General features: G+C 46.4%; 1 protein-coding gene across 1 annotated transcript in view; it reads left to right on the top strand.

Moving 5' to 3' along the window:
- Positions 1–9,393, top strand: part of As3mt (arsenite methyltransferase) — a 33,832-nt gene extending 24,439 nt beyond the window's left edge. Inside the window, exon 11 of the mRNA XM_021151362.2 lies at positions 8,798–9,393. Coding sequence (XP_021007021.1) covers positions 8,798–8,905 — 108 coding nt within the window. The 3' untranslated portion in view covers positions 8,906–9,393. The remainder of the gene's footprint in view (positions 1–8,797) is intronic.
- The last annotated feature ends 18,595 nt before the right edge of the window (positions 9,394–27,988 follow it).

The raw sequence follows: 27,988 nt of genomic DNA, 5'->3' as shown, positions 1-27,988 counted from the left end.
GGAAATCAGCAGTTTAGTTTATAGGTTAGTAGTGGCAGCTAGAACTACTCGTAAATATTTTATGGATATACTAGTAGTCTAGTTTGGTAGCAACCGTGGTGACGTGACCTAGTAGAGAAAGTCAGGCCTCAGCCTCAGCATAAGTCAGCAGGAGAGACGTCTGGAGTTTTTTGTTGTGTCTCTCTTTTGGTTGTGTCTTGAAGATCAGCGAAGATTCAAGACTCACAGGCGTGTCGTAGTTAGCTCTATAAGCAAGCCAGGCTCAGCCTTTGTCACTGTCTGTCGAGTCCTGTTTACCCTGCAAACATCACGTGTCTTCTGTGTGTCTCATCTCAGCACGTGTGTCTGTGTCAGTTGACATCATCTGTCAGTTGGCCCGAGTCCTCCGAGGCAGCAAGAAACTGTAGCGCACCATCGGAAGGTTTTTTGGTGTGTTTTTCTCTAGGGAGCCCCCACAAATGTAGCTCGACGACACAATGCAAGGCGGGCCACTATGCATGTATTGTTAGCAAAGAATCCTTTATCATGTCTTTTTATGCATTTGCTCTAGCCGAACATTTTCTCTCTTGCGTCTGTTTTAGTGGATTTTTTAAAAAAGATTTTTATTTATTTATTATTATAAGTAAGTGCACTGTAGCTGTCTTCAGACACCAGAAGAGGGTGCCAGATTCCATTCTGGGTGGTTGTGAGCCACCATGTGGTTGCTGGGATTTGAACTCAGGACCTTCGGAAGAGCCGTCAGTGCTCTTACCCGCTGAGCCATCTCACCTGCCTCCCTGGAATTTTTTTTTTTTTTTTTAATGAGTTTGCCTTCGTCTTCTGCCTGTTTCTACTTTAGGAAAACCCTTCTTTACATGTTTGCCCCAGCAAAACATCATCTAACTGATTTTCTAAAGAACACTTACGTTTTTATTTTATATCTCCCTTTCTGTTTAAGAATTGTCTTTTTCTCTAAGATTAGCAATCTCTATATAATAGAAATAATTATAAGAACCATCATATTTTTAATAAATGGCTTATGTACAGTATAGTCAAATAGTAGTCTAACAAAATAACTTAAATTTCTGTCAATAAACAACAGTTAAAGAAAAAAGCTGAAATTTTATCAATGTATAATAAAGAAAAGACTTAAATTTTTATTAATATAGAATAATTAAACAAAAATTTAAATCTTTATTAGTTATAGTAATCAAACAAAAACCTTAAATTTTTATTAGTATAGAATAATTAAACAAAAAAACCTTACATTTCTATCAATACAAAATATACTAATTAAACAGCTGACCTCCCTAGATGATGACAGTCATAACACATCAACCAGCAACCAGCTGTGACAGAGGAAGGCACACAGGACAGGAAGTCTCATAAGGAATGCTGGGTAAAGACTGGCTTTAGGAAAAAGACCATTGTGATGAGTGGAAGCCCTAATGGAATTGCCTAATAAATACTGGCTACACTCCATGGTCTCATGGGATTGCTATGGACCAAGTTGGAAGAGCGGGAGACACCTCATACTGTAGGGAGAAGTAGCCAGTTGACCAGGTAGCACAGGCCACTGGAAACTACTTCGTTGTCCCCTATCTCTGCGTTTACTTATTATTTATTTTGAATTATTTTTCATTTTTCTTTTTGAAACAGAGGCTTGCCGTGTAGCCCAGTCTAGTCTTGCCATTCTCTGAGATGACAGGCCTGAGTTCTTGGATTTAGTCCTTACCACGGATGAATAGCAGGGCAGCCGGGCTTTGTATTAACTCTATAGAATCTCGGTGCACAGCCTGGGCATGAATGGCCTCTGGGACAGGACTCTGAGCCCTCTAGGAGTCACAAGGATCAGACATGGCAGCCAGAGATATTCATGTTCTCCAGGGACTTCAGCCTAGCCAGCCGAGGTGAGCCTCATTAGTTAACGAGTCGTTCTTTCTTTCTGCACCAAGCCTGCTGCCTCTGGGTTCCGTGGCAGAGGAGAGTGCCACGAGGTGTCTGGGTGCCACCCCTAACAGCATGACCTGGGGAGCTGAGCTCTGGGTCCTGCCAGTCTGGCACAGTTCTTAAGGCCATGCCGATCTCCCTCAGAGGAAGGAGGACTTGGTGAAGCCAGTAGGTGCTTACCTCGCTTACCACTGTGCCATCCACCATGTATGCTCTCTGTGCCCAGTCATCGGTACGCTTGATGGGCCTCACATGCTAGCAGACATACCACCCGGAATTTTGTCCATCAGCCGCCCTGGTTTCCTCCTGTCTGAGAAGCCACGTGGTGCCTGTGGTAGGTTGGGCTGCAGCGCAGACACTTCAGTTTCACCTAACTGCATGCCCCACATTTTCCAGTGTACATTAAACCTCACCCCACACTATACCCTGTGGAGGGGAGGCAGCTCTGTAAGTAGCTAGGCTCCATCCTTCCCACTGCCTGGAAATAGTGAGGGGGGTCTGCCCTCTGATGGCTTTCTAGTAGGGCACTTTGCAGGGTGCCCAGCGAGGACTCAGTCTACTCTGCACTTATGTGCAGTGACATTATACATGATTTGATACTGATGTCTAAAGAAGTCTATCCAGTTTCAGCTCCCTCCAGAGCTTAGGACAGATACATCTCGTTCTTGCCAGAGAGCTCAGCTCATGCCATCTGTTGTACGGGTAAAGTCTAGTTGCTTTAGCAAACCTGGTAGAGGGGTGTCTCTGCACCTTGACTCTCCCTGCGCATGTCGCTATGTCAGTCACCATGTGGGAGGCTTGCGTCTCATTTCCTACTCTGCCTGGAAACAGATGGGTCCTATCAGATCTGGCCACTCCTAGGAACCTCATGGGTAGCCTGGAGCCTTGGATCTTGCTGGAGTTGATGACCTGTCTCCTCTGTCAGAGGAGACAGCACCTTCGTTGTCCTAGCTTCTGAGGCTACAACATTCCTCTTTTCCAGGGTTATTATTACGAGAATGGGAGCAGATAATATCAGTTTGGAATGGGGCCTGAAGTCACTGCTCTGTGACAGGTAGAGACTGAACAGGTATTCCTGAGAAAGAATTAAGTGGAGGCAAAGTGGACAGTCTCATGAGTCCAGTGTCACAGGATTGCTGAGGACAGAGAGAGCGCAGAGCTAAGGGAGGGTGTGCCTTTTCTCCTGATCCCTGGGTAATGTAGGTACCTCAGCGTAGATACTAGGTCTTACTGCATTTAGCGCCCTATAAGCCACAGTCATTCTCCGGGTTCTGTGTGCCTCGTTGGAGGCAGTGTGGTTCCAGCCTCCTCTGACTCCTTCGTTGACTCTCTGCTCCCAGCATGGCAGCTCTGTCTTCTACTGCTCTCTGTCTAGGGGCAGAAGGGCGAACAGGGTCCCGTTTGCTTCCTCTCATTACCACCTTAGCTACCTGAATCTTGAGACCAAACTCCCCCCAACCCCCAGGAGCCTTTCCTAATAAAATAGCCACCCCTTACTACCCTGCAGGATCGGGGAGCCTCCCAGAAGCGAATACATTTCTGACTTTATTACCCCATAAGCTTCAGAATGTCCCAAACCCTGGAGAACAGTCTGGATTGCCTTAGAGACGTATCTTTGAGAACTAATTAAGCAGTCAGCTCCGTGTGAGGGTCAGTCGCCTTCTACAATCCTTGCTTCGAGGCATCTCCAGCCCCACCCCTAGTCCCAGGGAGTTGGTAGATCCATCTTGCTTTGCCAATACTACTAAATCATTGAACTTCCAGCCTTCCTGGGAAATTCCCTTCCTCTTCTTCGGGCTCAAAGTCCTTCTCAAAGCCTTGCAAGACTCCAGCAGCTTGTGTCCGTCTCTTCCACAGAGCTTTCTTGTTATCTTAACCGGACTTCCATTTCTTATCTCTTGTCACTTTGATTTGCCCCGCTTCCCTATCAGACATGGTGACAAAACTCCCCCTGTCCAAGCTATCTTCAGTCTGTCCCAAGCTGGCAACAATAGCCTGACCCATATCAGAAACATCCTGTCAAAAGAGGAGAAGAACAGGAACCAGACTGTTCTCAAGGGTTGTGGTTTTTGACAGCTTGTTTTCTGTTCTGGTCCCTGAGACACTGAGTGTAGGGTGGTTTGTGACTGTTCAGCTCCTGCAGCATCCTGGGCTTCGTCCCTGCTTTTCTGGATGCTTTTGTCCTAGCAGGCTCCCTCCCCCACCCCCCGCCCCCAAATTCGGAATTCGGCCATGTCTCTCCTGTGCCCACAGTGATCCAGTCTGTAGTACAGCGATTTCTTTGGTTGTGGAGGGCACTATACAGGCGCCAGATGAGTTGGCACAATTCCTCATTTTCTTTTTTTTTAAAATTAGATATTTTCTTCATTTACATTTCAAATGCTATCCCAAAAGTCCCCTATATCCGCCCCCCCCTGCTCCCCTACCCATTCACTCCCACTTCTTGGTCCTGGTGTTCCCCTGTACTAGGGCATATAAAGTTTGCTAGACCAAGGGGCCTCTCTTCCCAATGATGGCCGACTAGGCCATCTTCTGCTACATATGCAGCTAGAGACACGAGCTCTGGGGGTACTGGTTAGTTCATATTGTTGTTCCACCTATAGGGTTGCAGACCCCTTCAGCTCTTGGGTACTTTCTCTAGCTCCTACATTGGGGGCCCTGTGTTCCATCCTATAAATGGCTGTGAGCATCCACTTCTGTATTTGCCAGGCACTGGCAAAGCCTCACAGGAGACAGCTGTATCAGGGTCCCTTCAGCAAAAACTTTCTGACATATGCAACAGTGTCTGGGTTTGGTGGCTGATTATGGGATGGACCCCTGGGTGGGGCAGTCTCTGGATAGTCCATCCTTTCATCTTAGTTCCAAACTTTGTCTCTGCAACTCCTTCCATGGATATTTTACTCCATATTCTAGGGAGGAATGAAGCATCAACGCGTTGGTCTTCCTTCTTGATTTTCTTGTGTTTTGGAAGTTGTATCTTGGGTATTCTAGGTTTCTGGGCTAATATCCACTTATCAGTGAGTGCATATCAAGTGACTTCTTTTATGATTGGGTTACCTCACTGAGGATCATGTATACAACGGATGTTCCATTTGCCCAAGATTCCTCATTTTCTTAGGGTTATTTCCCACCAGAGAAACACCAATCCCTCTGTGTTTCAGGCTCTCAGTTATCAGGTATCGTGGCAGTGTCTGTAGGATCCATGGAATCTACAGCCATAAACAGAATCAAGGGAGCAGACAGCCCTCCTGCACTGGCACACACTGTGCCTCTCCCCTTGGTTGCTTGGCTCCTATAAGGTCATGGGAAAAGCAAGGCTCATAGGCCAAGAGTCCCCAGCCTCCATCAGCAGCCTCTGTACCTCCTTCAAGCCTGTCTTCCCAGTGTTCTAACTTTCTGCATCCCACTCGAACTGTGTGATAACACCTGGGAACCCTTCCTATACTGCTCTTTGCCTCCAACCCACCCCAGCAACAATAAGGTTAGAGGCTGAGAGAGGTAGAGACACACTATCTCATCTCCATCAAGTCATAGTTCTTGGAGTTTTGTTTGCAGCCAGCTAGGCACCAGGAGGAAACAGCTGTGTGACCTAGAAACACAGCCTCGAGTTTTCGAGGTGATGGAAGGTTGGTGATAACCCCTGGCGTGCAGAGAGAACGGGTGATTGTATGCGTTTGTCCTCCGTCAGCTGCCACCGTGGAGGGTGGAAATTGCCAATTTGCTGCAAATTGGTTTATGAATGGCTTGAGACCTTCATCTCCCCCCCTCTTTTTTCCTCTTCCTCTGTTTTTTTCTCCTCCTCCTCTTCCTCCTCCTTCTCCTCTTCCTCCTCCTTCTCCCCTTCCTCCTCCTCCTTTCCCCCCTCATTTCTGGGGACTGAACTCATGATGTTGTGCGTACAAGGTAAGCACACTCCTGTTGAGCTATCCCCTAGCCCTCTTTATCTTTGATTGAATCCGGACAAGCCACGTTTTGCTACAACAGAAGTTACATTATTGCTAGTTATGAGGGCATGCACCTGGAGAGAGAGATGGGGGCAGGAGGATCAGGAGTCCAAGGCCATTCTCAGCTACATGTTCAAGGCCAGCCTGGAGTATAGAAGACTCTGTATCAAATCAAGTCGGTCAACAAGTTACATTGCTAAAACATGGCCTTATCAGAAGTGATGCAAATGGGGCATGCAGGGATGTCTCGCTGCAGCCAGTAGTAATGGTGGCAATGACCTGAGTGAAAGGTGGAATAATTTAGAGGTGTTGAGTTTTATGGGGCAGTCACTTGTTCAAGGTACTGTGTGGTCCTCACAGTGACCTTTGTGATACTCAGACCTATAGGTGAAGAAGCTGAGGTGCAGGGAGATGGATGCCCTCATCCCAAGCCACATGGCTAGACAGTGAATTAGAACTCACACCTCCTTCAGGAGTGGGTGCGTTAAGCAGCACGCTGCACCCCTGCAAAGGATGCTTCTTCCAGCTCCTTCCTCTTCCATCTCATGCTCATCCTTCAGAACTAGAAACACACATTTGGCATGTGTGAGTGTGTATGTGTGCGCATGCGTGTATGTGCACACGCAGGTAGGTGCACACACCTGTGTGTGCACACACAGAGACCACAGGTAAATGTCTGGTGTCTACTTCTATCACTCTCCATCCTATTTCTTTTCAATTTTTATTTTATGTGTGTCGGTGTTTTGCCTGAATGGTCTGCGTGAGGGTGTCAGGTCTTGGAGTTACAGACAGTTGTGAGCTGCCATGTGGGTGCTGGGAATTGAACTCCAGTCCTCTGGAAGAGCAGCCAGTGCTCTTAACCACTGAGCTATCTCTACAGCTTCAACCTTATTTATTTATTTATTTATTTATTTATTTATTCGGGGTCACTGAACTTGCAGCTCACGGTGTCAGCCAGGCTGGATGACCGGTGAGCTCCAGGAATTCTCCTGTCCCTACTGTCCCCAGTGCTGCAGTCACAGGCATGTGCAACCATCTGTCTGGCTTTTGATGTAGATGCTGATAGCTGAACTCAGGCTCTCATGCTTGTGCAGTGAGTACCCTCTGAGCCATCTCCTAGAGCAACAGCGTCGGCATGGAACACAGGCTCTCCTCTGCTTGACCCCGAGTCCAGGTCCAGGGTGACCTTCTGACATCAGGAAGGAGGAAATGGGCTGGACAGATGTCTCAGTAGTTAAGATCACTTGCTCCTCTTCTTTCGCTTAGGACCCAGGTTTGGTTCCCAGCACCTGCATGGCTGCTTACAGCCATCTGTAAGTCCAGTTCTGGGGGTTCAGCCTCTTCTTCTGGCCCCCACAGGCACTGCACACATGCAGCACCCAGGAGCCACAAACAAGAGAAACACCCGTACACGTAAAATAAAAATAAATCTCTAACAAAGAAGAAAGGTAGGAACTGAGGGCCAGTGAGAACATGGCCACCATTAAAACAAGGCTGTCAGTCTCCTGAGTATAGTGGCCTTACCGGCTCCTGTTGGAATGCCCGTCGGTGATAGCAGGATGTAAACTTCGCAGTGCACCTCACCCTTCGGGTGACTTGTTCATGCCCTGGGTTTCCTGTCTTTGGCCCCAGTTGGCTCTTGGTCCGCTGGTGTCACTGTAAGAGGCAGCTCATTTGAGATAAGAGGAGGAAAAGTGAAGACAGCTGTGCCTCCTGAGCGAATGCACTCTGTGTTCCACGGTCAGGGTGACTGGAGATGGCCATCTCTAATCTGGACATCAGCAGACTTAACATTCCTGCCTCGTGCACATAGTTCTGGAGGACAGGGTATAGATAGCTTTTCAGGATTTCCGTTCCAAGGGTAAAAAGCGCTTGCTCATGAGGATCTCACGGAACAGAATCAACTGGGGGAAATCAGCTTCCCTGGCCCAGCAGAGACTACTTTTAAGCAGGCCATGGTAGCTTCAGCACTTAAGAAGCTGAGGCAGGAGGATCACCAAGAGTTCCGGGCCGACCTAGGTTTTAGTGTAAGACAATCTCAGAACAACAATAAAAGTTGCTTTTGGGGTGGAGCTCTAGTTCAGCTGGTAAAGTTCTCGTCTACGTGCACAGAGCCTGGGTTCAGTCCCCAGCACAGCATGAATTGGGGTGGGTGGGTGTGGGATGGGTGGGTGTGTATCCTCAACATTCTCTTAGTATCATTGTGAGTTGGAAGCCAGCCTGGGCTACATGGAACCCTGTCTCAAAAAAACAAAAACAAACAAACAACAACAACAAACCCCCCAAATTAATCCTCCCTTTCTTGAACAAAGTAAAGGTTACCCTGGAAGAGTGACTGATAATCTAATTAGAGCTTCCAAAACATAGAGTCATCTTTTGTTCCTTAACTTGTAGCCCAGGCTGGCCTCCAACTCACTATGCAGACAAAGATGATCTTAAGTCCAGATCTTTCTGCCTCCACTTCTACATTGCTGGGGTAGGGGACAGATTTATGTTTATCTTAAAAGGCTATTTGTATTCTAGAGTGGCAATGCTCCTGCAAGGGTGGCAGTGCTCCCACAAGGGTGGCAGTGCTCCTCCAAGGGTGGCAGTGCTCCTCCAAGGGTGGACAGGGTTAACATTTTCTCCTTCCTTGGTAAATCAGCCCACATCAAACAGAAATATCAATCTTTTTTTTTTTTTAAAGATTTATTGATTATATGTAAGTACACTGTAGCTGTTTTCAGACACTCCAGAAGAGGGAGTCAGATCTCATTACGGATGGTTGTGAGCCACCATGTGGTTGCTGGGATTTGAACTCCAGACCTTCGGAAGAGCAGTCGGGTGCTCTTACCCACTGAGCCATCTCACCAGCCCCAGAAATATCAATGTTGGGGTGCTTCAGTGCCCCTCTGTACGCTAATTCTGCTTTTGTCTTTTGACAGGTTCTAATCAGAGATCCATTCAAGCTTGCAGAGGACTCTGACAAGATGAAGCCCAGACATGCACGTGAAGGTGCGGGAGGCTGCTGTGGCAAGAGGAAAAACTGCTAGATCTACGGCCAACTCGGAGCCCACCAGGCTCGAGAGGGTGGCTAAAGGACAGTCACAGAGGCCTCTTAGCCTGCTCTTCGCCACTGCACAGACTATGTGAAGGTGGCAAAGCCACCACAAGCTAGACCACTGCTAAGAATAAGAGTGACTTTTAGAGGATGTTAATTGAAGGGTCACAGCAAATCGCCTGCTTTTCTATTTTTCTATTTCAGAGTTCTTGTGCCACCTAGTGGTCAGAAGTAGAACAACTTTGTGAGAATTATCTTCCTTCTGGCCTACCACAGGACACCTCTGGGTTCTTCTCTGTGCTTACCAGGAAGCACAGTACTTACTAAATTTATGCTAGCCATGACAAAAGATTGTCAACTCAAATTTGCTAGGAGTGTTCTTTAGGTTGCTGTCTGCAATTTTTCCCCTGTAACTGAATGAAAAAGAAAACAAATAAAAAATAAATTTGACTTCAGTTCACCTTGATATTGATACCACAATGATGTCTGTAGTTTGTCTTTTTAAAAATATTTTATGCCGGGCATGGTGGCACACACCTTTAATCCCAGCACTTGGGAGGCAAAGGCAGGTGGATTTCTGAGTTAGAGGCCAGCCTGGTCTACAAAGTGAGTTCCAGGACAGCCAGGGCTATGCAGAGAAACCCTGTCTCAAAAAACCAATATATATATTCTGTTTTCACACACACCAGAAGAGGGATTCAGATCCCATGGGTCATAACTCATGTGGTTGCTGGGATTTGAACTCAGGACCTCTTGAAGAGCAGTCAGTTCTCTTAACTGCTGAATCATCTCTCCAGCCCCCCCCCCCCCAATCATCTGTCTTAAGTGATGTTTTTGAAAAAAGGAAAGCTAAGAGATCCAAACAGGATTTCTCTCCCCTTGTAAGGTGCTCTCATTAAACCTTTAGGGAAATTCTGGGTTTGCTTCTAGGGCCCATATTAAAGAAGTTATGAAGATTAAAGGAAGAATCAATGAAGGGACACAGGTCCTTATTAGGAGCTGATAAATCAGATGTAAACCCTGGGGCCAGGGCACAGTCCAGATGGTAGAATACTTGCCTGGTATTCTATGCAGGAAGCTCTGTGTTTGCTCTCCAGTACCAGATGAAACCAGGAGAGGCAGCACAACCTAAGGCCCCAGCACTCAGAGCTGTGAGGATCAGAAGCACAGGTCCTCCCTCCCCAGCTACACAGAGAGTGTGAGACCAGCCTGGGGTAGGTGAGACCTTGCCTCAAAAACGAGCAAGGAACAGCCTTCAACGACAGAGGCTTTGATGAGAAAATCTTGATCATCCTGAGATCCCAGCAAAGGAGAATTTGGGCACTAGAGGAGGAGGTGAGGTTAGCATGGCCTCAGAGGTGTTTAATTAGGGAGTTTGAGGATGCTTAGGCCCATAGAACACTGGGGTGAATTCTAAGGGCAGATTCATCTTTTTCAAAAGAGATATGTTCCCAATGGGACATTCCAGAATTCTGAGTGCCCTCATACTGACTTTGACAGACAGTTTTGTCCCGCTCTCTTTGTCTCAGGAACCCTAATTCGACTCAGGCGGCTGGCGCTAGAGTTCCTGATGTGCCCAGTTACAATTGACTGCAGTGTGAGACTGGCGAGGTCCAGCACACTGCAGGCTCCCTGAGCCCAGGATGGCCCTTTCAGAGGGATGTGATAAAGAGGAAAGGTGACCCAGCCATTCTGTTGATTAGACTTGTCTGTCACTTCTTTCTTTATTTTTCAGGTAAATGAACACATATGTTGCAGGCTAGGGATGCCTAAAATGGCAGCTGTTCCTGCGGTTGAGAGCCATCTGATGTGGGTGCCTGGAACCAAATTCAGATCCTTCGCAAGTGCAGCAAGCACTCTCAACTGCTGAGTCATCTCTGCAGCCCATTGTATGTATGTATGTATGTATGTATGTATGTATGTATGTATGTATGTTATGCATGTATGTTCGTATGCATATGCAACACAGGGGTTCTTTTTTGGGTTTTGTTTGTTTGTTTTTGTTTTGTTTTTGGTTTTTTGAGACAGGGTTTCTCTGTGTACCCCTGGCTGTCCTGGAACTCACTTTGTCGACCAGGCTGGCCTTTGGGTTCTTGTAGAAGCCAAGGGAGGAGGAGAATGTCCTTCACTGCTCTCTGCTTTATCCCCTTGTGACAGAGTCTCTTGCTGAGCCTAAAGCTGGCTGTTTTGACTAGGATGGCTGGCCAGCAGCTACAGGTTTCCATCCACCAGTGCTGGGACTGTCGAAACTTGTGAGGCTATGCCCAGCTTATAATGTATTAGAGACTCGAACTCAGAACCTCAGCAAGTGCTTTACACACGGAGCCATCTTCCTCCCCAGCCTCTCTGGTAATTCAGAATGCTTAGTGCTTCGTGGAGAAACCACGATGGAAGTTCACATTCTTTTTCTGTTCATTGGGTTTTGTTTTGCTTGTTTTGTCCTTTTGTTTGTTTTGTTTTCAAGACAGGCTATCTCTGTGTAGCTTTGGCTATCCTGGAACTCACTCTGTAGACCAGGCTGCCCTGCGCCTCAAAGAGATTCCCCTGCCTCTGCCTCCCAAGTACTGGGGTCAATGGTGTGCGCCACCATAACCCAGCCACATTCTTTTTCTGAGAATAGCATATTCAATATATTTTTTTCCAACAAAATACACGTTTTAAGAATTATACTTGGTAAGGAGATAGTTCAGCTGGTCAGTGATGTGTAGGCCATGCACACACAAGGACCTGAGTCTGTGTCCCCAGGACTCACATAAAAGCTGAGCATCGAGAGCTCTGCTACTAACCCCACTGATGGAGATGCAGAGAAAGGCAGCTCCCTGGAGCTCATTGGCCAGCCAGCCCAGCAGGATGGATGGGGTAGAGGAGGCCCCACCCCAGTGCCAAAGCAGCAGCAAAGCTTCCTTCTGCCCATGACTCTTGCTTTGCCTAGGGTGGCCCTGAGAAAGCCACCACAGTTGTCACTAGCGCCACATTCAAATGGGAGTTGTGTTTCATGGCTGTTAAGAGATGTGGCACCATCTACCTGTTCTTTCCTTCTGTCACAGTAATTGAGGATACTATGGGAGCTACAGAGATAGCTACGGTTGCTCTTGCAGAGAATCAGAGATTGGTTTCCTAGCACCCACATCAGGCAGCGGACAATCTCCCATAACTCCAGTTCCAGGGGATCAGACACCCTCTTCTGGTCTCCTTGGGCACAGTATGCATATTGTGTGCAAACACCACACACACATGCCCTTAAATAAAAATAAAACTTGATAAATATCCTGTACTAGGCATTGTCCTATTCACTGGCTACAGAAATGAGATATTATAAACCAGTAGGCCCAGAGGATCAAAACAGCCCAGTGTGGGTCTAAGCACTGTGGGCTAGAGTCTTGACTCCGTGATGAACCCAGTGCGGATCTAAACACTGCAGGCTAGGGTCTTGACTCGCGTGATGAACCCAGTGTGGGTCTAAGCACTGTGGGCTAGGGTCTTGACTCGCGTGATGAACCCAGTGTGGGTCTAAGCACTGTGGGCTAGGGTCTTGACTCCGTGATGAACCCAGTGCGGATCTAAGCACTGTGGGCTAGGGTCCTGACTCTTGTGAGGAATCGATGTCTTCAACTACCTACCCCAATTTAGGTTGTATAGAGGGTTCGCTTTTAGATTCCTGCCCCGGATCCAGTAGAGAGAGCTCTTATGGACTCTGTGTCCGTCTCCTGTGGTCTACTATGACTCTGGTCAGAGGTCTACTTTGGGCGCCATTCCTCAGGCACTGTCTGCCTTCGTTTTTTTTTTTTTTTTTTTTTTTTTTGAAATAGGGTCTCTAATTGGTTTGGAACTTGCTGAGTAAGCTAGGCTGGCTAGTCAGTGAACTCCTGGATCTATCTGCCTTTCTCCACCTCAGTGCTGGGATTGCAAGTCCATACCACCATGCCCAGCTTTATATATATATATATATATATATATATATATATATATATATACACATATATATGTATACACATATATGTATATATACATACACACATATATACATATATGTGTGTATATAATGTATATATGCATGTATGTGTGTGTATATATATGCACATCATAAAATTAATTTACTTTATATGGGGTGCTGGGGATCCTACTCAGGCTTCACGCTTGTGTGGCAAGTGATCTACTCATTGGGATATATCCCCAGCTCCCAGACTGAACTCATTTGCCAGTACAAAGCTGGAAATATTCAATCCTTAGGATAACCTGTGACATATCTTTAATTCATCACAAGCAGCAACCAAGCAGGCTTGTGGAGCTTGGCAGGGAGCCTCGCCGGAGGGGCCCACAGGGCTGGGGCTGCTTATGGTAATTTGACATATAGCTCAGAGCCTAACTGTGTTGGGTGAAGTGGCTTGTACAGCTTAGCCTCTGTTCCTAGAGTTAACCAGCTTCTCCCGTGTAGCTTCCTTTGCGAATATTAAATGAGCTTCCTTAAGAATGCAACACCTCAAATGTCAAATGCTGCGGATGGAAGGTTCGAATGGCAAGTGTGGGGCACCTGGTGTGGCTTGTGGACCTACCCGTTCATCTCATCTTTTATTAACTGTCCTTGCTTTCTTTTTATCAATTAACCTTATTATTCCTTTCAAGCAGTTCTGCCTACGGAAGCACCAGGAAGGAGATGTCTTTATTTTTCCTTTTAAATAATGTAGCAGAGACTCACCAAGTCCGTGCAATCTTTTAAAAATGCCACTTTCCTGTGGTAGCGAGGGAGATTCTGTATTCTGCATGGATCAACCATGCCACATTAGCCAGACTGTGTCTTTACTGAGAACGGCTCCCTTACACCCCTTCTCCGTGCTGACTTTTTCAAGTTTCATGGAGGGAAACGCTGAAGCCGTGCATATGGAAATGATCTGAGTGTTGGGACTGCAGACTAGACTTGGCACCAAGTTGGTACCAAGACCAGAACCAGGTCTCCTGGGGCCTCTCCCGTTGCATCGCATGCTTTGTCTGTCTTCCTCCAGGGCCTTCCTAAGTTAAACAGTGTAGGAACTGGTTAGTTGAGAGGCTGAACAAGAGGGTTGAAAGGCCAAGGATTGCCTGGCCTAAAACATGAGTTCAAAGCCAGCCTGGGCAACTGGAGTGAGACCCTGTCTAAGAAGTAAAAAGAGCTGGGGCTATTGTGTTCCTGTGGCATGAATGGGGCCCTGCTCCTCTGCACTGAGGGGCTTGAGTGGGAGGGATGGGGTAGGAGAGAACAAAGTAAGAGCAGTAATTACAGCTAGAGTGTGTGTGTGTGTGTGTGTGTGTGTGTGTGTGTGTAGGGGGTGATGTAGAAAGTATGTATAGGGTTTTCATTGGCAGGAGCAGCAGGGACATCTGCTAGAAGAGATGGCTATAAGAGACAGGGCTAGGGAGGTGGCCCAGTTGGTACAGTGCTTGCAGACAAGCATGAAGAGCTAAGTTTGCATGTCCAGACCCCATGAAGGTAGGCATGTCAGTATGTCCTGGAACACTTGTGCCCCCCTCCATAAGCAGGCACACACTCCCCCACACTATGGAGATATAGAAGGGTAGGTGGGGCTTGCAGCCAGCCAGCCCAGCCAATCAGTGAGCTCCAGGTTCAGTGAGAGACCTTGTTTCAAAAACTAAGGTGGAGAACTGATTGAGAACCTATGTTTCTCCTAAGCATGCAGATGCATGCATGCATACACACCACACACACACACACACATCCCTGCCTACAGTTATGTTTGCCTTTGTCTGGGGCTGTTCTGCTTTAAGCTTTAAACTGGACTAATGATTAAGAATATCTTTTTTTTTTTTTTAAAAAGTTCTGTTTTGGGAGATTTGTAAGCATTTGTAATTTTTTTGTGTGTGTATGAGTGCTCTTGTCAGCATGTATGTAGGCTCACCATGTGTGCCTGCCTGGTGTCTGTGGAGGCTAGAAGAGGGCATCGGCTCCCCCGGGACTGCAGTTACTGATGGTTGTGAATCACCATGAGAGTGCTAGGAACTGGATCTGCACCCTCTGCAAGAGCCGCAAGCGCTCGAAACCCCTGAGCTCTAAACCCCATCTCTCCAGCCCCCCAGTTTATCTTTCCAGATCGGCTTTTGCTCTATGAGAAGGTCTTCCTGCCTCAGTCTTCCTAGAGTAGGGATTAGGGTATGACCTCTCCGCTTAAACAGTTCTAAAAGCTTAAACAAGATATATCATGAAGTCTGACCTATGATCAGGAGTCTAGGCCAACCCAGGAAACTGCATGCATGGTCGAAAATTTCTAATTTCCACTGAGACCTAGGGATAGTAGTTTGTGATCCTAGAATGGACTTCCTGAATAGAAGATGTGGTGTCCCCTCTACTCTTTTGGGGACTCCTGTAGCATGTGACCTTTGATTCTGCCCTATTTGTGGCTGGAGACGTGGCATATCCTAACTGTGGAGGGACAGTTAGGTAAGAAAGCTTTGTACACTAAAGTGACAGTGTAATCAAGGATGTATTAGACATATGACGGTGCCCCTATGATTGTAATAGAGATGGGCCGGAGAGATGGCTCAGCTCTAAGAGCACGTGCTTCTCCTCCTGAGGACCTGGGTTCCGATCCTAGCACCCACATCAGATGGTTCACAAATGCCTGTAACTCCATCTCCTGAGGATCAAATGCCCTCTAACCTCTGAGGGCACTTGCAAGAATGTGCATGCACACATGCACACTAAAAAAGATTATAATGTGGAGCTGAAAATTCCCATTGCTTGGTGACAGATGATGTCAAATGTCCGTAGGACAACATATCACGTACATCTTTGTGATGCTGCTGGAATAAGCAAACTTACTCCCTGCCACTCGTGTAAAAACAGAAGGCGCACAGTCCCATACAGTACATGATAGGGAGAATAAGAACTATGATCCTGGCTTTGTTGTTTTCATATATGTATACATGTATGTATGTATGTGTGTATATATGTATGTATGTATGTATGTATGTATGTTTGTGTGTATGTACACACATATATATGTATATGTATGTATATATGTATACATGCATAATGCATATATGCATACATGCATACACGTATATACACGTATACATATATGTGTATATATATGTATACGTGTATATATGTATGTGTATATATGTCTATCTATCTCTCTATATATAAATTATACCTATATATGTATATATTTGAAAAAGACTCTTGTTTTGTTACCTAGGCTGGCCTACCACTTACCATCCTCCTGCCTCAGCTTCTTGAGTGTTACCATGTCTAGCTTTTTACTATACTTTTTGTTGTTATTATAATGTCTACTCCTTTTACTCATTAAAAAGACATCTACTGGAAGACAGTATGCTGTGTGAGTCTGGCAGACCATCACATCTTAAGTAGTCCACAAAAGGCCACGTGGAGTCACCAAAGTGCACCATCTGGGTCCCTGTGAGTGCACTTGAAATTTGCAAAGTGACAAAATCACTTGTGCCTCATTCTCGGGATGTGTTCTCCTTGTTGAGTAATGTGGGGTGGTATACGAGAAAGTGCTTTGTAAGCCACGAAGGTGCTGTCTGCTTAGTGGCCAGGGTTCCTCATATTTGGACCAGGCAGAGACATATGGTCAGTCAGTGAAGCGCTCACTCACAGGCATGAGGACCTGAGTTCACATCCCCGGAACTATGTAAGGGCCACTCGTGGGGCTCATCTGTAATCCTAGTGCCACGACAGGTGGATTGCTGGAGTTTACTCGTCAGCCAGCCTTGCTGTATTAGTGAGCCTTAGGTTCAGTGGAGTGTGATCGAGGAAGACACCCAATGCTGACCTCTGGCCTCTAAGTGCAGACATAATCTCTATACATTTGTGCATACTCCTGTACAGCATGTACATCAGATGCGAGTGTATGCATGCGCGCGCACGCATGCACGCGCGCGTGCACACACACACACACATACACACACACACAGAGGAAACAAACAAAATGGAGTTCCCTAAATAAATCAATGGGACCTTAACGCCATTGTCTTGCTAACAGCCAGGCCAATCTTCCTATAAAACAATTCTTTGACTTAGGATTCCTCCAACTCCTTTACAGTAAAACCCTAGCTCTGAAACTTAGTATTCAACCCATTATAGACCAGCCCCAACAATTTCAAAGATTCCTGCTGGTCCTCTTCATGGACTATGGCACCGGCTTTCTGACCACACACTCTCCTAAAGTTAGTGTTGCCTTCCCGGCCTTAACCCTGCGTTCTCACTTGGGTGTTATGAATTTCATCTTTGTCTCTGTCTTTTCATTAGGTATTGATATTCATGCTACTCCCCTCTGGTCATACGCTGAAGCATAATTTTTAGTCTGGCTATATTTTAAAATGGACACTAACCAGATGTGGTGGAACATGCCTGTAATCCCAGCACTTGGGTGGCTGAGGCAGGAGGATTGAGACTTTGAAGCTAACTTGGTTAAACAATATGACTCTGTCTCAAAACAAAACAAAAGAAAGCAAAACCCACCAAAAAACAAAAAGAAGAGGGAGAGGCATGGAAAAGGAGGACAAAAGAGAGGAGGAGGAGGAGGAAGAGGAAGAGCAGGAGAGAGAGAAAAGAAAGGAATTTTAAAAAAGGATTTATTTATTTTATGTATATGAGTACACTGTAGCTGTCTTCAGGCACATCAGAAGAGGGCATCAGATCCCATTACAGATGGTTGTGAGCCTCCATGTGGTTGCTGGGAATTAAACTCAGGACCTCTGGAAGAGCAGTCAGTGCTCTTTACCGCTGGGCCATCTCTCCAGCCCTGGGAGGGAGGAATTTTTAGCAAAGTAAATTAAGGTAAAAGAATTTATAAGGAAGGGTTGGCTCCTGGTTCAGTGGACTTGTGTCCTTGTAAGAGAGGGTACCAGAGAGCTGGCTTTCTCCACAGTCTCAGAGGACGGGTGTGTGAGGACTGTCTGTTTGCAAGCCAAGAAGTCAGCCTCATCAGAAACCAGCCCTGCTAGACTTCACTCTAGGGTTTCAAATCTCCAGGACAGTGTGAAGGTAAGTCTTTGTTGGTGAAGCTAGTCAGTCCACCATATTGAAGGCAGCACAAGCAAGGGCACTTTTCTTGGACTAACTCTTAGTTACATATCTAAAACCTCTTTGTATGTGTGAATGTGCGTGTGTGAATGTGTGTCTGTCTATTTGTGAGAGAGTACTGTATGCTTATTTGAGAGTACTATATGTATATGTGTGTGAGAGTACTGTATGTGTGTCAGAGTCCTGTATGTATGTGTATGTGAGAGTACTGTATGTGTGTGTGAAAGAGTACTCAATGTGTGTGAGAGAGTACTATATGTGTGTGTGTGAGTACTGTATGTGTATGTGACAGCACTATATGTGTGTGATAGAACTGTGTGTGGGAGAGAACACGTATGTGTATGTTAGAGAGCACTCTGTGTGTATGGGAGCACTGTAAGAGAGAAACTTCAAGTGTTGCTCCTCAGAGGCTGTCCACCTGATCTGTTGTTCCCGTTGTTTATTTATTTGTTTGTTTGTCCTTGAGGCATGGCCTATCCTTGGCCTGGAACTCACCAAGCAGGCTAGGCTGGCTGGCCAATCATGTTCCATACGCCTGCCTGTTTCTATCTCTCCAGAGATGGGAAGGGAAGCACACAACACAATACTTGGTTCTGAAGGTGTGGGTTGTGGGAATTTAACATGTGTCCTGCTGCTTGCAGGCCACGAATTTTACTGAGTAAACTATCTCCTCCAACTACTTAGCTCCCTTCCTGCTCCCTCCCTCCCTTCCTCCCTTCCTCCCTTCCTCCCTTCCTCCCTTCCTCCCTTCCTCCCTTCCTCCCTTCCTCCCTTCCTCCCTTCCTCCCTTCCTCCCTTCCTCCCTTCCTCCCTTCCTCCCTTCCTCCCTTCCTCCCTTCCTCCCTTCCTCCCTTCCTCCCTTCCTCCCTTTCTCCCTTTCTCCCTTCCTTTCTTCCTTTCTTCCTTCCTTTCTTTCTCTTTTTTCTCCTCCTTTTTCTTTCTTCCTTCCTTTCTTCCTTCCTTCCTTTCTCTCTCTCTCCTTCCTTCCTTCTTCCCTCCCTCTCTTTCTTTTCTTTTCTTTTCTTTCCTTTTCTTTTCTCTCTCTTTCTTTCTTTCTTTCTCTCTCTTTCTTTCTTTTTTTCTTTCTTTCCTTTCTTCCTTCCTTTTCTTTTTCTTCCCTCCCTCCCTCCTTTTCTTTCTTTCTCTCTCTTTCTTTCTTTCTTTCTTTCTTTCTTTCTTTCTTTCTTTCTTTCTTTCTTTCTTTCTTCCTTTCTTCCTTCCTTCCTTCCTTCCTTCCTTCCTTCCTTCCTTTCTTTCTTTCTTTCTTTCTTTTTTCTTTCTTTCAAGATAGAGTCTCCTTATGTAACTCCGAATGATCTTAATTTGCAAACCTTCTGTCTCTGCTCCCAAGTGCTGAGATGGATAGAGAACTCTACTACACCCAACCTAAAGCAACCTGAAGACCAGAATGCTCTCCTCAGTTTTTAAAACAGTTAAAATTTGTATTTACGTCTACATGTCTGTGTGAATGTGTGTGTGCCTATGGAAGTCAGAAAAAGGTGTAGGAGCTGGAGTTCTAGGTAGGCGTGAGCCCCCTGTGTGGGCTCTGGGGACTGGATTTGGGATGATTTGAAAGAGCAGCCAGAGCTCTTAACCACTGAGCTGCCTCTCCAGCTTGCCTCTGTTTATCCGCACCTTCTTTGTTTTTTTGAGACAAGGTCTTCCTATGTTGTCTAAACTGGCAATGAACTCTGGATTCTCCAGCCTCAGTCTCCTTTGTAGCTGGGTATCCTTTACTGTGTAGCTGGGTATTCTGTCCTTTACTGTGTAGCTGGGTATTCTATCCTTTACTGTGTAGCTGGGTATTCTGTCCTTTACTGTGTAACTGGGTATTCTGTCCTTTACTGTATATCTGGGTATTCTGTCCTTTACTGTGTAGCTGGGTATTCTGTCCTTTACTGTGTAGCTGGATATTCTGTCCTTTACTGTGTAGCTGGGTATTCTGTCCTTTACTGTGTAACTGGGTATTCTGTCCTTTACTGTGTAGCTGGGTATTCTGTCCTTTGCTGTGTAGCTGAGTATTCTATACTTTACTGTGTAGCTGGGTATTCTATCCTTTACTGTGTAGCTGTGTATTCTGTCCTTTACTGTGTAACTGGGTATTCTATCCTTTACTGTGTAACTGGGTATTCTGTCCTTTACTGTGTAGCTGGGTATTCTGTCCTTTGCTGTGTAGCTGAGTATTCTATCCTTTACTGTGTAGCTGGGTATTCTATCCTTTACTGTGTAGCTGTGTATTCTGTCCTTTACTGTGTAACTGGGTATTCTGTCCTTTACTGTGTAGCTGGGTATTCTGTCCTTTGCTGTGTAGCTGGGTATTCTATCCTTTACTGTGTAGCTGGGTATTCTATCCTTTACTGTGTAGCTGGGTATTCTATCCTTTACTGTGTAGCTGGGTATTCTATCCTTTACTGTGTAGCTGAGTATTCTATCCTTTACTGTGTAGCTGGGTATTCTATCCTTTACTGTGTAGCTGTGTATTCTGTCCTTTACTGTGTAACTGGGTATTCTATCCTTTACTGTGTAGCTGGGTATTCTGTCCTTTACTGTGTAGCTGGGTATTCTGTCCTTTACTGTGTAGCTGGGTATTCTGTCCTTTACTGTGTAGCTGGATATTCTGTCCTTTACTGTATAGCTGGGTATTCTGTCCTTTACTGTATAGCTGGGTATTCTATCCTTTACTGTGTAGCTGGGTATTCTATCCCTTGCTGTGTAGCTGGGTATTCTGTCCTTTGCTGTGTAGCTGGGTATTCTATCCTTTACTGTGTAGCTGGGTATTCTGTCCTTTACTGTGTAGTGTTTGTTGCTAGCTCCCTTACTAGCAAGGTCCTCCCACCCCCGTCCCAGGGAAGATGTTGGGTGGGATTTGGTTGAGTTTTACTGTATAGCCCAGGATGGCTCCAAACTTTTAAACTTGGGATCTTTCTGCCTCGTTCTCCTGAGTGCTAGGATTACAAATGTGTATCTTGGGGCAACTGATGATTCCATATTGTAGCTTCCCAGTGCCCAGAGCTGTGCTTAGAACTCATTAGAGAAACAATATACACAGACTGATAGGTCAATAAATAAAGGAAGCAAAAGTAATGGGGTAAGAAATAGAACACTTTTTATTTAAAATGTAGAGTAGCCGGGGCTGGGGAATGTCGCTCAGCAGGTAGAATGCTTGCTTAGGACACAGGAAGCCCTGGGTTTGCTCTCTGTCAGCACATTCACGGCTGTGCATGTCTGGAATCACAGCATTCAGAAGGCAGGGTTGGAAAGATCAGCAGGCCAAGGTCATCCTCAGCTACATAGCAGGTTCAAAGGCAGCCTGAGATATTGGAGATGCTGGGGCCCAGGTCTCAGATAAATAAATACATAAGTTAGAAAATAAAGTGTAAGGCTAGGGAGAGGCTTAATGGGTAAAATGTTTGCCAGGCAAGTGTGACACAGTAACACACATGTCTGCAATCCCAGTGTATCTATGATGAGAGGGAAGGAGAAGCCAGAAGGATCCCCAGAAACTCACACTAGCCCGATGTCTACAGTGGAAACAAAACTGAACCCAAGAGATGCTCAAAGAAAGGTGAGAACTGACACCAGAGGCTGCCATCTGACCTCCAAACTCCTCAGAATGTGCAAGCCAATGCTCGCACACAGATACACACAGAGAGAAAGTATAGTAAAAGAAATGTAAGGAAGCAATTAATGAGAGAGAGAGACAGAGAGAGAGAGAGAGAGAGAGAGAGAGAGAGAGAGAGAGAGAGGAAGGAGGAGGAGGAGGAGAAGGAGGAGGAGAGGGAGGAGAAGGAAGAGGAGGAAGAACAGGAAGAGGAGGAAGAGGAGGAGGGGATGAGAAGAAGAGGAGGAAGAGGAAGAAGGAGGAGGAGGAGAGGGAGGAGGAGGAGAAGGAGGAGGAGGAAGAACAGGAAGAGGAGGAAGAGGAGGAGGGGAGGAGGAGAAGAAGAAGAGGAAGAGGAGGAGGAGGAGGAGGAGGAGGAAGAAGAAGAAGAAGAAGGAGGAGGAGGAGGAGGAGGAGGAGGAGGAGGAGGAGGAATAACCCTTCAGCTTAGTAATAATTAAAATCAACAGTACCTTAGAGGAACTGGAAAGTGCAGAAGTCTGAGCTTGCATTTTGTGAGTGTTTTGTCTGTGCCTGGGGAGTGGGGTGGGCTGACAGGTATATTTTACCTTCATCCTCAGAAGAGATGAATCAAAGGCCATGGGAGTGAGCTAAGCTAGAGTGAGAGAAACCTAGGTCCCAGCTCAGGTGTCTGAGGCATGCAGGTGTGACTCTCACAGGAGGCTTCAGATTCATACATTTAGGCTGTGGTGTTTTTTCTTCTGTCCATCCCAATCTTACCTGCTCATCCTCACCCCACCAAATGGAGGTTGGGGAACAAACTCTTGATGTAGTCCAGGTTGGCCTTGAACCTGCTATATAACCAAAGATGACTGTGTACTGGTGGTTTTTCTGTGTCTCTCACAAGTGTTAGGGTTAGGGGTGTATATGGCCAAGCCTGGATTTATGGGGGTCTGAGAACCAAACCTAGAGATTCACAGATACCAGGAAAACACTGCCAATCAAGCTACATCCCCACCCTCCAGGAACAGTATTAAAAGGTGTGGGACACTGATCATCTGCCTGGTCCTTACTCTAGGGCTCAGACCAGAGTGAGTAGTGGATAGGAGAAAGCAGGCAGAGCAAGAAGAGGCAGTGGGGGGGGGCATTTTTAGGTGTCGTTAGGGTGGTTTCTCATATACTCATTTCCTTTTGGGTAGCTGAAGACTAGATTTCAGCAAAGGCTAGCTGTGAAGAATTCAGACTCTTTTCCAAGAGAAACTGTAAATGGTATTTTAAATATTAAAATATTATTTAGTGGTCACCTTCTCATCACTCGGGGGTGTCTCGAAGTAAGTACAACTGACTTATCAGTCAGTGTCTTACATTTGGAATCTTCGTCCAGGATTGGAGGAGACCCCCCTTCCCCTGACCACCAACTGGACTGATAGGAGGGGAGAGAAATGTCAGCAACAGGCACCTACTTGGATGCTAGAGGCCCCTCACCGCTTCCAGACTGGTAACTGGGTCTACGTAAGGGCACATCGGGCACAGTCACTGGAACCCCAGTGGAAGGGACCCTTCCTGTTGCTGCTAGCCACTCCCATAGCCCTCAAGGTGGACAGTATTGTGGCCTGGGTGCACGCTTCCCAGGAGAAACCTGCAGGTGTCCTGCTCTCTGGGGACCCCTGCTGGACAGTACAGAAGATGGGCAATCGGCTCAAGATCAAGATCACTCAACCTTGATCATGACCGCCTGGTGGTACCTTTGGATTCTGGTTTCTTCCCCCATCCTATGTGCATGTCCGCCAAACCTGTTACAACACTCACTGTCTCCCTTCTGTTGGGGTTGGGGGTGGCTGGGGCAGCCGCCGGGACCTCCACTTACAAGGTCTTACAAAGGAAAAATTGTGACAGTCTGAGGGCAGCCATTGCTTTAGATATAGAGAGAATAGAAACTTCCATCAGTCACCTCCAAGAATCACTGACTTCATTATCAGAAGTAGTACTGTAGAGTCGGAGGGAATTAGATTTAACTTTCCCTCCAGCAAGGAGAGCTAGGTACTGCCTTAGCTGAGGAGTGCTGCTTTTATATAGACCACTCTGGGGTTGTTAAAGATGCAATGGTCAAGGTGAGAGAAGGGCTAGCCAAGTGGAAGAGAGAATGAGAACAGAGTCAGGGCTGGTTCGAGTCTTGGTTTAACGCCTCCCCTTGGTTAACTACCATCTACCTTGTTAGGACCCCTAATTGTTCGCCTGCAATGGTTGACTTTTGGACCCTGCATATTGAGCAAGCTTATAGCCTTCATAAAAGAGGATAGGAGCAGTGCAGCTGATGGTCCTGTGCCAACAATATGAGACCCTGAGGACAGGACCTGAAGAATAGGAGATAGTTACCCAAGACCCCTGAGCGTAGCTCCAAGATTGGAGCTTGTACAAGAGAAAGGGGGGGGGATGAAGGACCCTAGGGACTTTCTCCAGCCTTAAACCCACCCGCCTCAGGTCAGGGCTAGTCCAGGTTCCATTCTCCACCCACAGGAACATTCTTGAGTAAAAAATTCTCAGAATGTGCTGACTGATGGCCACCCGACCTTTTGGAAAGTCCCAGATAGACTTCAGATGCGCGTCATGCTCAATAGATTTAGAGGTTAATATGCTTAGCCAATAAGCTTGAACTGTAACCTTGCTGATGTAACCTGTGCCCCTAAAAAGTATCAAAACTGCTTGTGGGGGGCTGGTGAGATGGCTCAGTGGGTAAGAGCATCCGACTGCTCTTCCGAAGGTCCAGAGTTCAAGTCCCAGCAACCACATGGTGGCTCACAACCATCCGTAACGAGATCTGGCGCCCTCTTCTGGAGTGTCTGAAGACAGCTACAGTGTACTTACATATAATAAATAAATAAATCTTTAAAAAAAAAAAAAACTGCTTGTGACCGGGCAGTGGTGGCGCATGACTTTAATCCCAGCACTTGGGAGGCAGTGGCAGGTGGATCTCTAAGTTCGAGGTCAGCCTGGTCTACAGAGTGAGTTCCAGGACAGCCAGGGCTACACAGAGAAACCCTGTCTCGAAAAACCAAAAAAAAAAAAAAAAAAAAAACCTGCTTGTAATAGCCGTTTGGGGTCATTGTCTCATCACTTGTTTCGAGGGACTGAGTGAGGGTTGACCCCGACACGCTGGAAAATAAACCTCTTGCTTCTTCATCTAAAAAAAAAAATGTTACTTAGTAACCTTATTAAGTAAGGACACTTATCAATATGACCTGGACAGCCCCCCAATAATCAAGGCAGAGTCCTATGGCCTTTTGCAATCATCTCTAGCACTGTTACTGGGGATTACCCCTAATCTATTTTTCTATACCCGAGACTGTTAATTCCCCAGCTGTGCTTCCTGAGTATTCGCTGTTAGAGTCTCCCCTGGGTTATTTCTGCTCCATCAGCCTGCCCTCAGGGGGATATTTCACCCTGCCTCATGCTGCTGGCTCGTAACATCTAATGGAGACCTCCTCTTCTCTCTGCCTTTTTCCCTTCTTCTTTCTCCGTCTCCTGTCTCCTTCTTTCTCCTCATTCTCCTCGTGGTTCCTACCTGTGACCCCCAGCCCGGTAACTGAAACCCAGCCCACCTCTATTCTCCGCAGTCATTGGCTATGGCTCTTTTTATTTAACCAATAGCTTTAAACTGTGGGGTAAGGTTTACATAGCATCCTTGGCATATGTGAGCATCTGCTCATTGGGAGTCATCAGGCCTTGGGGGTCAGGATTTAGCACTGAATACACAGCAGCGCCAGACCAACCTCCAACACGAAACCTTTTCTCCCAGCTGTGAAAAAGCCACATTTCCCCGTTCCTTCTCAGTAACCACGTCCAGAGAATATCTAGAAAAAGGAGGGGAATGGGGAAAGACCCAACAAGAGCTCACAACGCCTCCTGAGAAAACAAGCAAGCCTCAGGCTTTCCTCTAACTGAGTATTTTTATGAACTGCGGTGAAAATTTCTCATTTTGCCTAAAAGGGTTCCAGTACTTAACCACGTGCTTCTGAGAATTCCCTCCGGGCCATCAGAGTGGATTCAAGGGCAAGTCTGAGTAATTCCAGTGTGTCCCTAGTTTCTGGTTTTCCTCAGAAGACTGTGTGCTCTAGTGGCATTCAGATGTCACTCTTGGCAGGAGTGGACCCCAGCAGCAGAGCATATGTCCAAGGCCTTGGGGTTCCATCCCCTAACCCCAAATCCCACTTAGAGCATTAACTTCGAATGCTTTTCTACAACCCAGCAAATTTCAGAACAAAAACCTTCTCTATTAATCAGACCTTAGGATAACAAAATGTATAGGGAAACACTTGTAATTTTTTGCAATCTTTTAGAAAATCCAGTGCATGCCCCTTGGAGAGACATTTGGGTCTGGCTGCAGAGCTCATTCCTGAACCCGCAGACTGGGAGGTTTTCCTTCTGGTCCGAAGAGAATTGAGCTGTCATTCTTCTCCCTTGTTTTCTAGTGAGGGGCTCTGGGAGGGGAAGTTTAGTTAAGAAGGATATTTGCAGGAGGTTTAGCTTAGCTTGAGTGACTCATTCAAGGTCAGGCAAGGAGAAAACGAAGCGAGGGTGAGACACCGCTGGCTACCCCTTAAGAATCTCAGACCCTCTGTGGCCTTTCATGCATTAAAATATGGTCAGAAGTTGAGGTTTTGTGGTGTTACCCCCTCCCCTCCCCAGCATTTCAGAAGAGGCCTCTTATAAGCCCCATAGCCTTCTATCCCGGGAAGGATAGGTTTCGGAGCCCCAGAAGCCACTCACTGCAAACCGCACCAGCAGCTTCTCTCTAACCCCAGAGAGCCTCTGAGACTGAAGGGATAACTCTAATGGGAGGAAAAATGGATTGGCTCAGGTGTCTAGACAGCTTTGTGTGTGTTGAGTATTCAGGCAGAGTAGCAGCTCATATCCACCACTGAGGAGAAAGATCGCTCAGCAATCCCCTGTGTGAATCTAAGCCCGGCTCAGTTTGTGGTGTCGGCTGGGAGGTGATCTTCTGTTTTGCTTAAGTCTTGAACCTCTAGCCTGCTTCAGCATTGCTCAGACCGCACTTTCCTGACTGCTGCTTTCTCTGCACAGGAAATGTCTGTAGGGCTGGCAAGTACTTCTTCCTGTCTCTGCACTCCCACTCCAAATGGTGCATTCAATATTCGAGAACCACTAACTGTCTTCCCTCTTAGCCTGGAATACACTTTGTCCTCACATTTTCAGTTAGCTGGCTTAGAAGCCCTGTGTCTGTCCTGTACCTTTGTCAGACATCTAAAGACCTCAACTTATAAACTGTAAATACTACTCTTGTAAGCTCATACGAGACCTAAGAATCCCATTTTCTTCATCTAAAGAAAAATTTCCAATATAGCAGTATGAGTATCAGGAAGTAGGGGAAAAATCCCCCAGACACCAGAGAGCTAGGACTAGAGTTGACCATTTACTTAAAATAATCAAAGTAAAGGCTTCTTTATTTCTTTAACACTTTCCATATCATGTTTTGAATATCTATAGGTGTTCTAGGGTGAGGCGATATAGCAGTGTACAAAAATTCTAGAGAGGACAGATTATCAACCAAATGAGTAATTTACACATGGTATTAGTAAATGATCTTTGCTTTGAAGAAAAATAAGGGAGAGATGGAGTCTGGCGGCTTTGAGCAAAGCCTTTAAACAGGGCTATGTTGGCATCTGAACAAAGTTGAGTCCCATCCACAGGACATGGCACATGCAAAGACCCTAGGAAGACCCCCTGGCAGTGACTGAGAAAATGACAGAGCCTGGTTGGGGCAGAGCTTGCAGAACCTTATAGGCGATGTGAGCGCTCTGGCTTTTGTCAAGAGATGAGGAGTCAGGGGAGGGCTCAAATATGGGAGCAACAGGCCCTGAGTTGGCAAGTCTTTAGCTGGAAGGTCAGGGGAATGGATGAGGACAAGCATAAAAGAAGAGAGAATTTCGAGGATACCGCTGAAATGAGCCCAGAAATCACTCGTCCTGGAAATTATAAAAAACACTGTGGGTGTTCACAAAAAAGGAGGGGTATTGTGTTTATGGAATACAAAGTAAGATCAGGAAAAACATTTTAAAAACGCGCTTCAGTTAGGAGGCAGAGAGTTCAGTTTGGGAGCTACTGTGCTACCTCGTCTACTCTGATGCAATGGACTTGAGAGTCCTGGTGAGCTGTGCTCCACAATGTATCTTCTCCGGAGCTAACAGCGTTTGACCAGTGCATTTCGTAATAAGCTTTCTTGGGCCTTCTCAGGTTGCTCTCCCCTTCCTATTTCCCCAAATTGCCTGGGTGCACGTTAAAATACAAAACAAAACAAAACCAAAAATAGGGTCCATCTCATTCTGTGATTATAGCAGGACTACAGGAGAATCCCTGTGATGACAGTTTGGGAAGCTGACCACACTTTGAGAGGTTTGTTGAGAGCTAGAAAACAGCAAAGGTCGTCCGTGAGGGCCGGCAGGTGGCGCCACATG

Source organism: Mus caroli, unplaced genomic scaffold, assembly GCF_978045245.1.
Source record: "Mus caroli unplaced genomic scaffold, Mus_caroli_1 scaffold_20, whole genome shotgun sequence".
Taxonomy (NCBI): Eukaryota; Metazoa; Chordata; class Mammalia; order Rodentia; family Muridae; genus Mus; species Mus caroli.
This window is presented reverse-complemented; position numbering and strand designations above follow the sequence as displayed.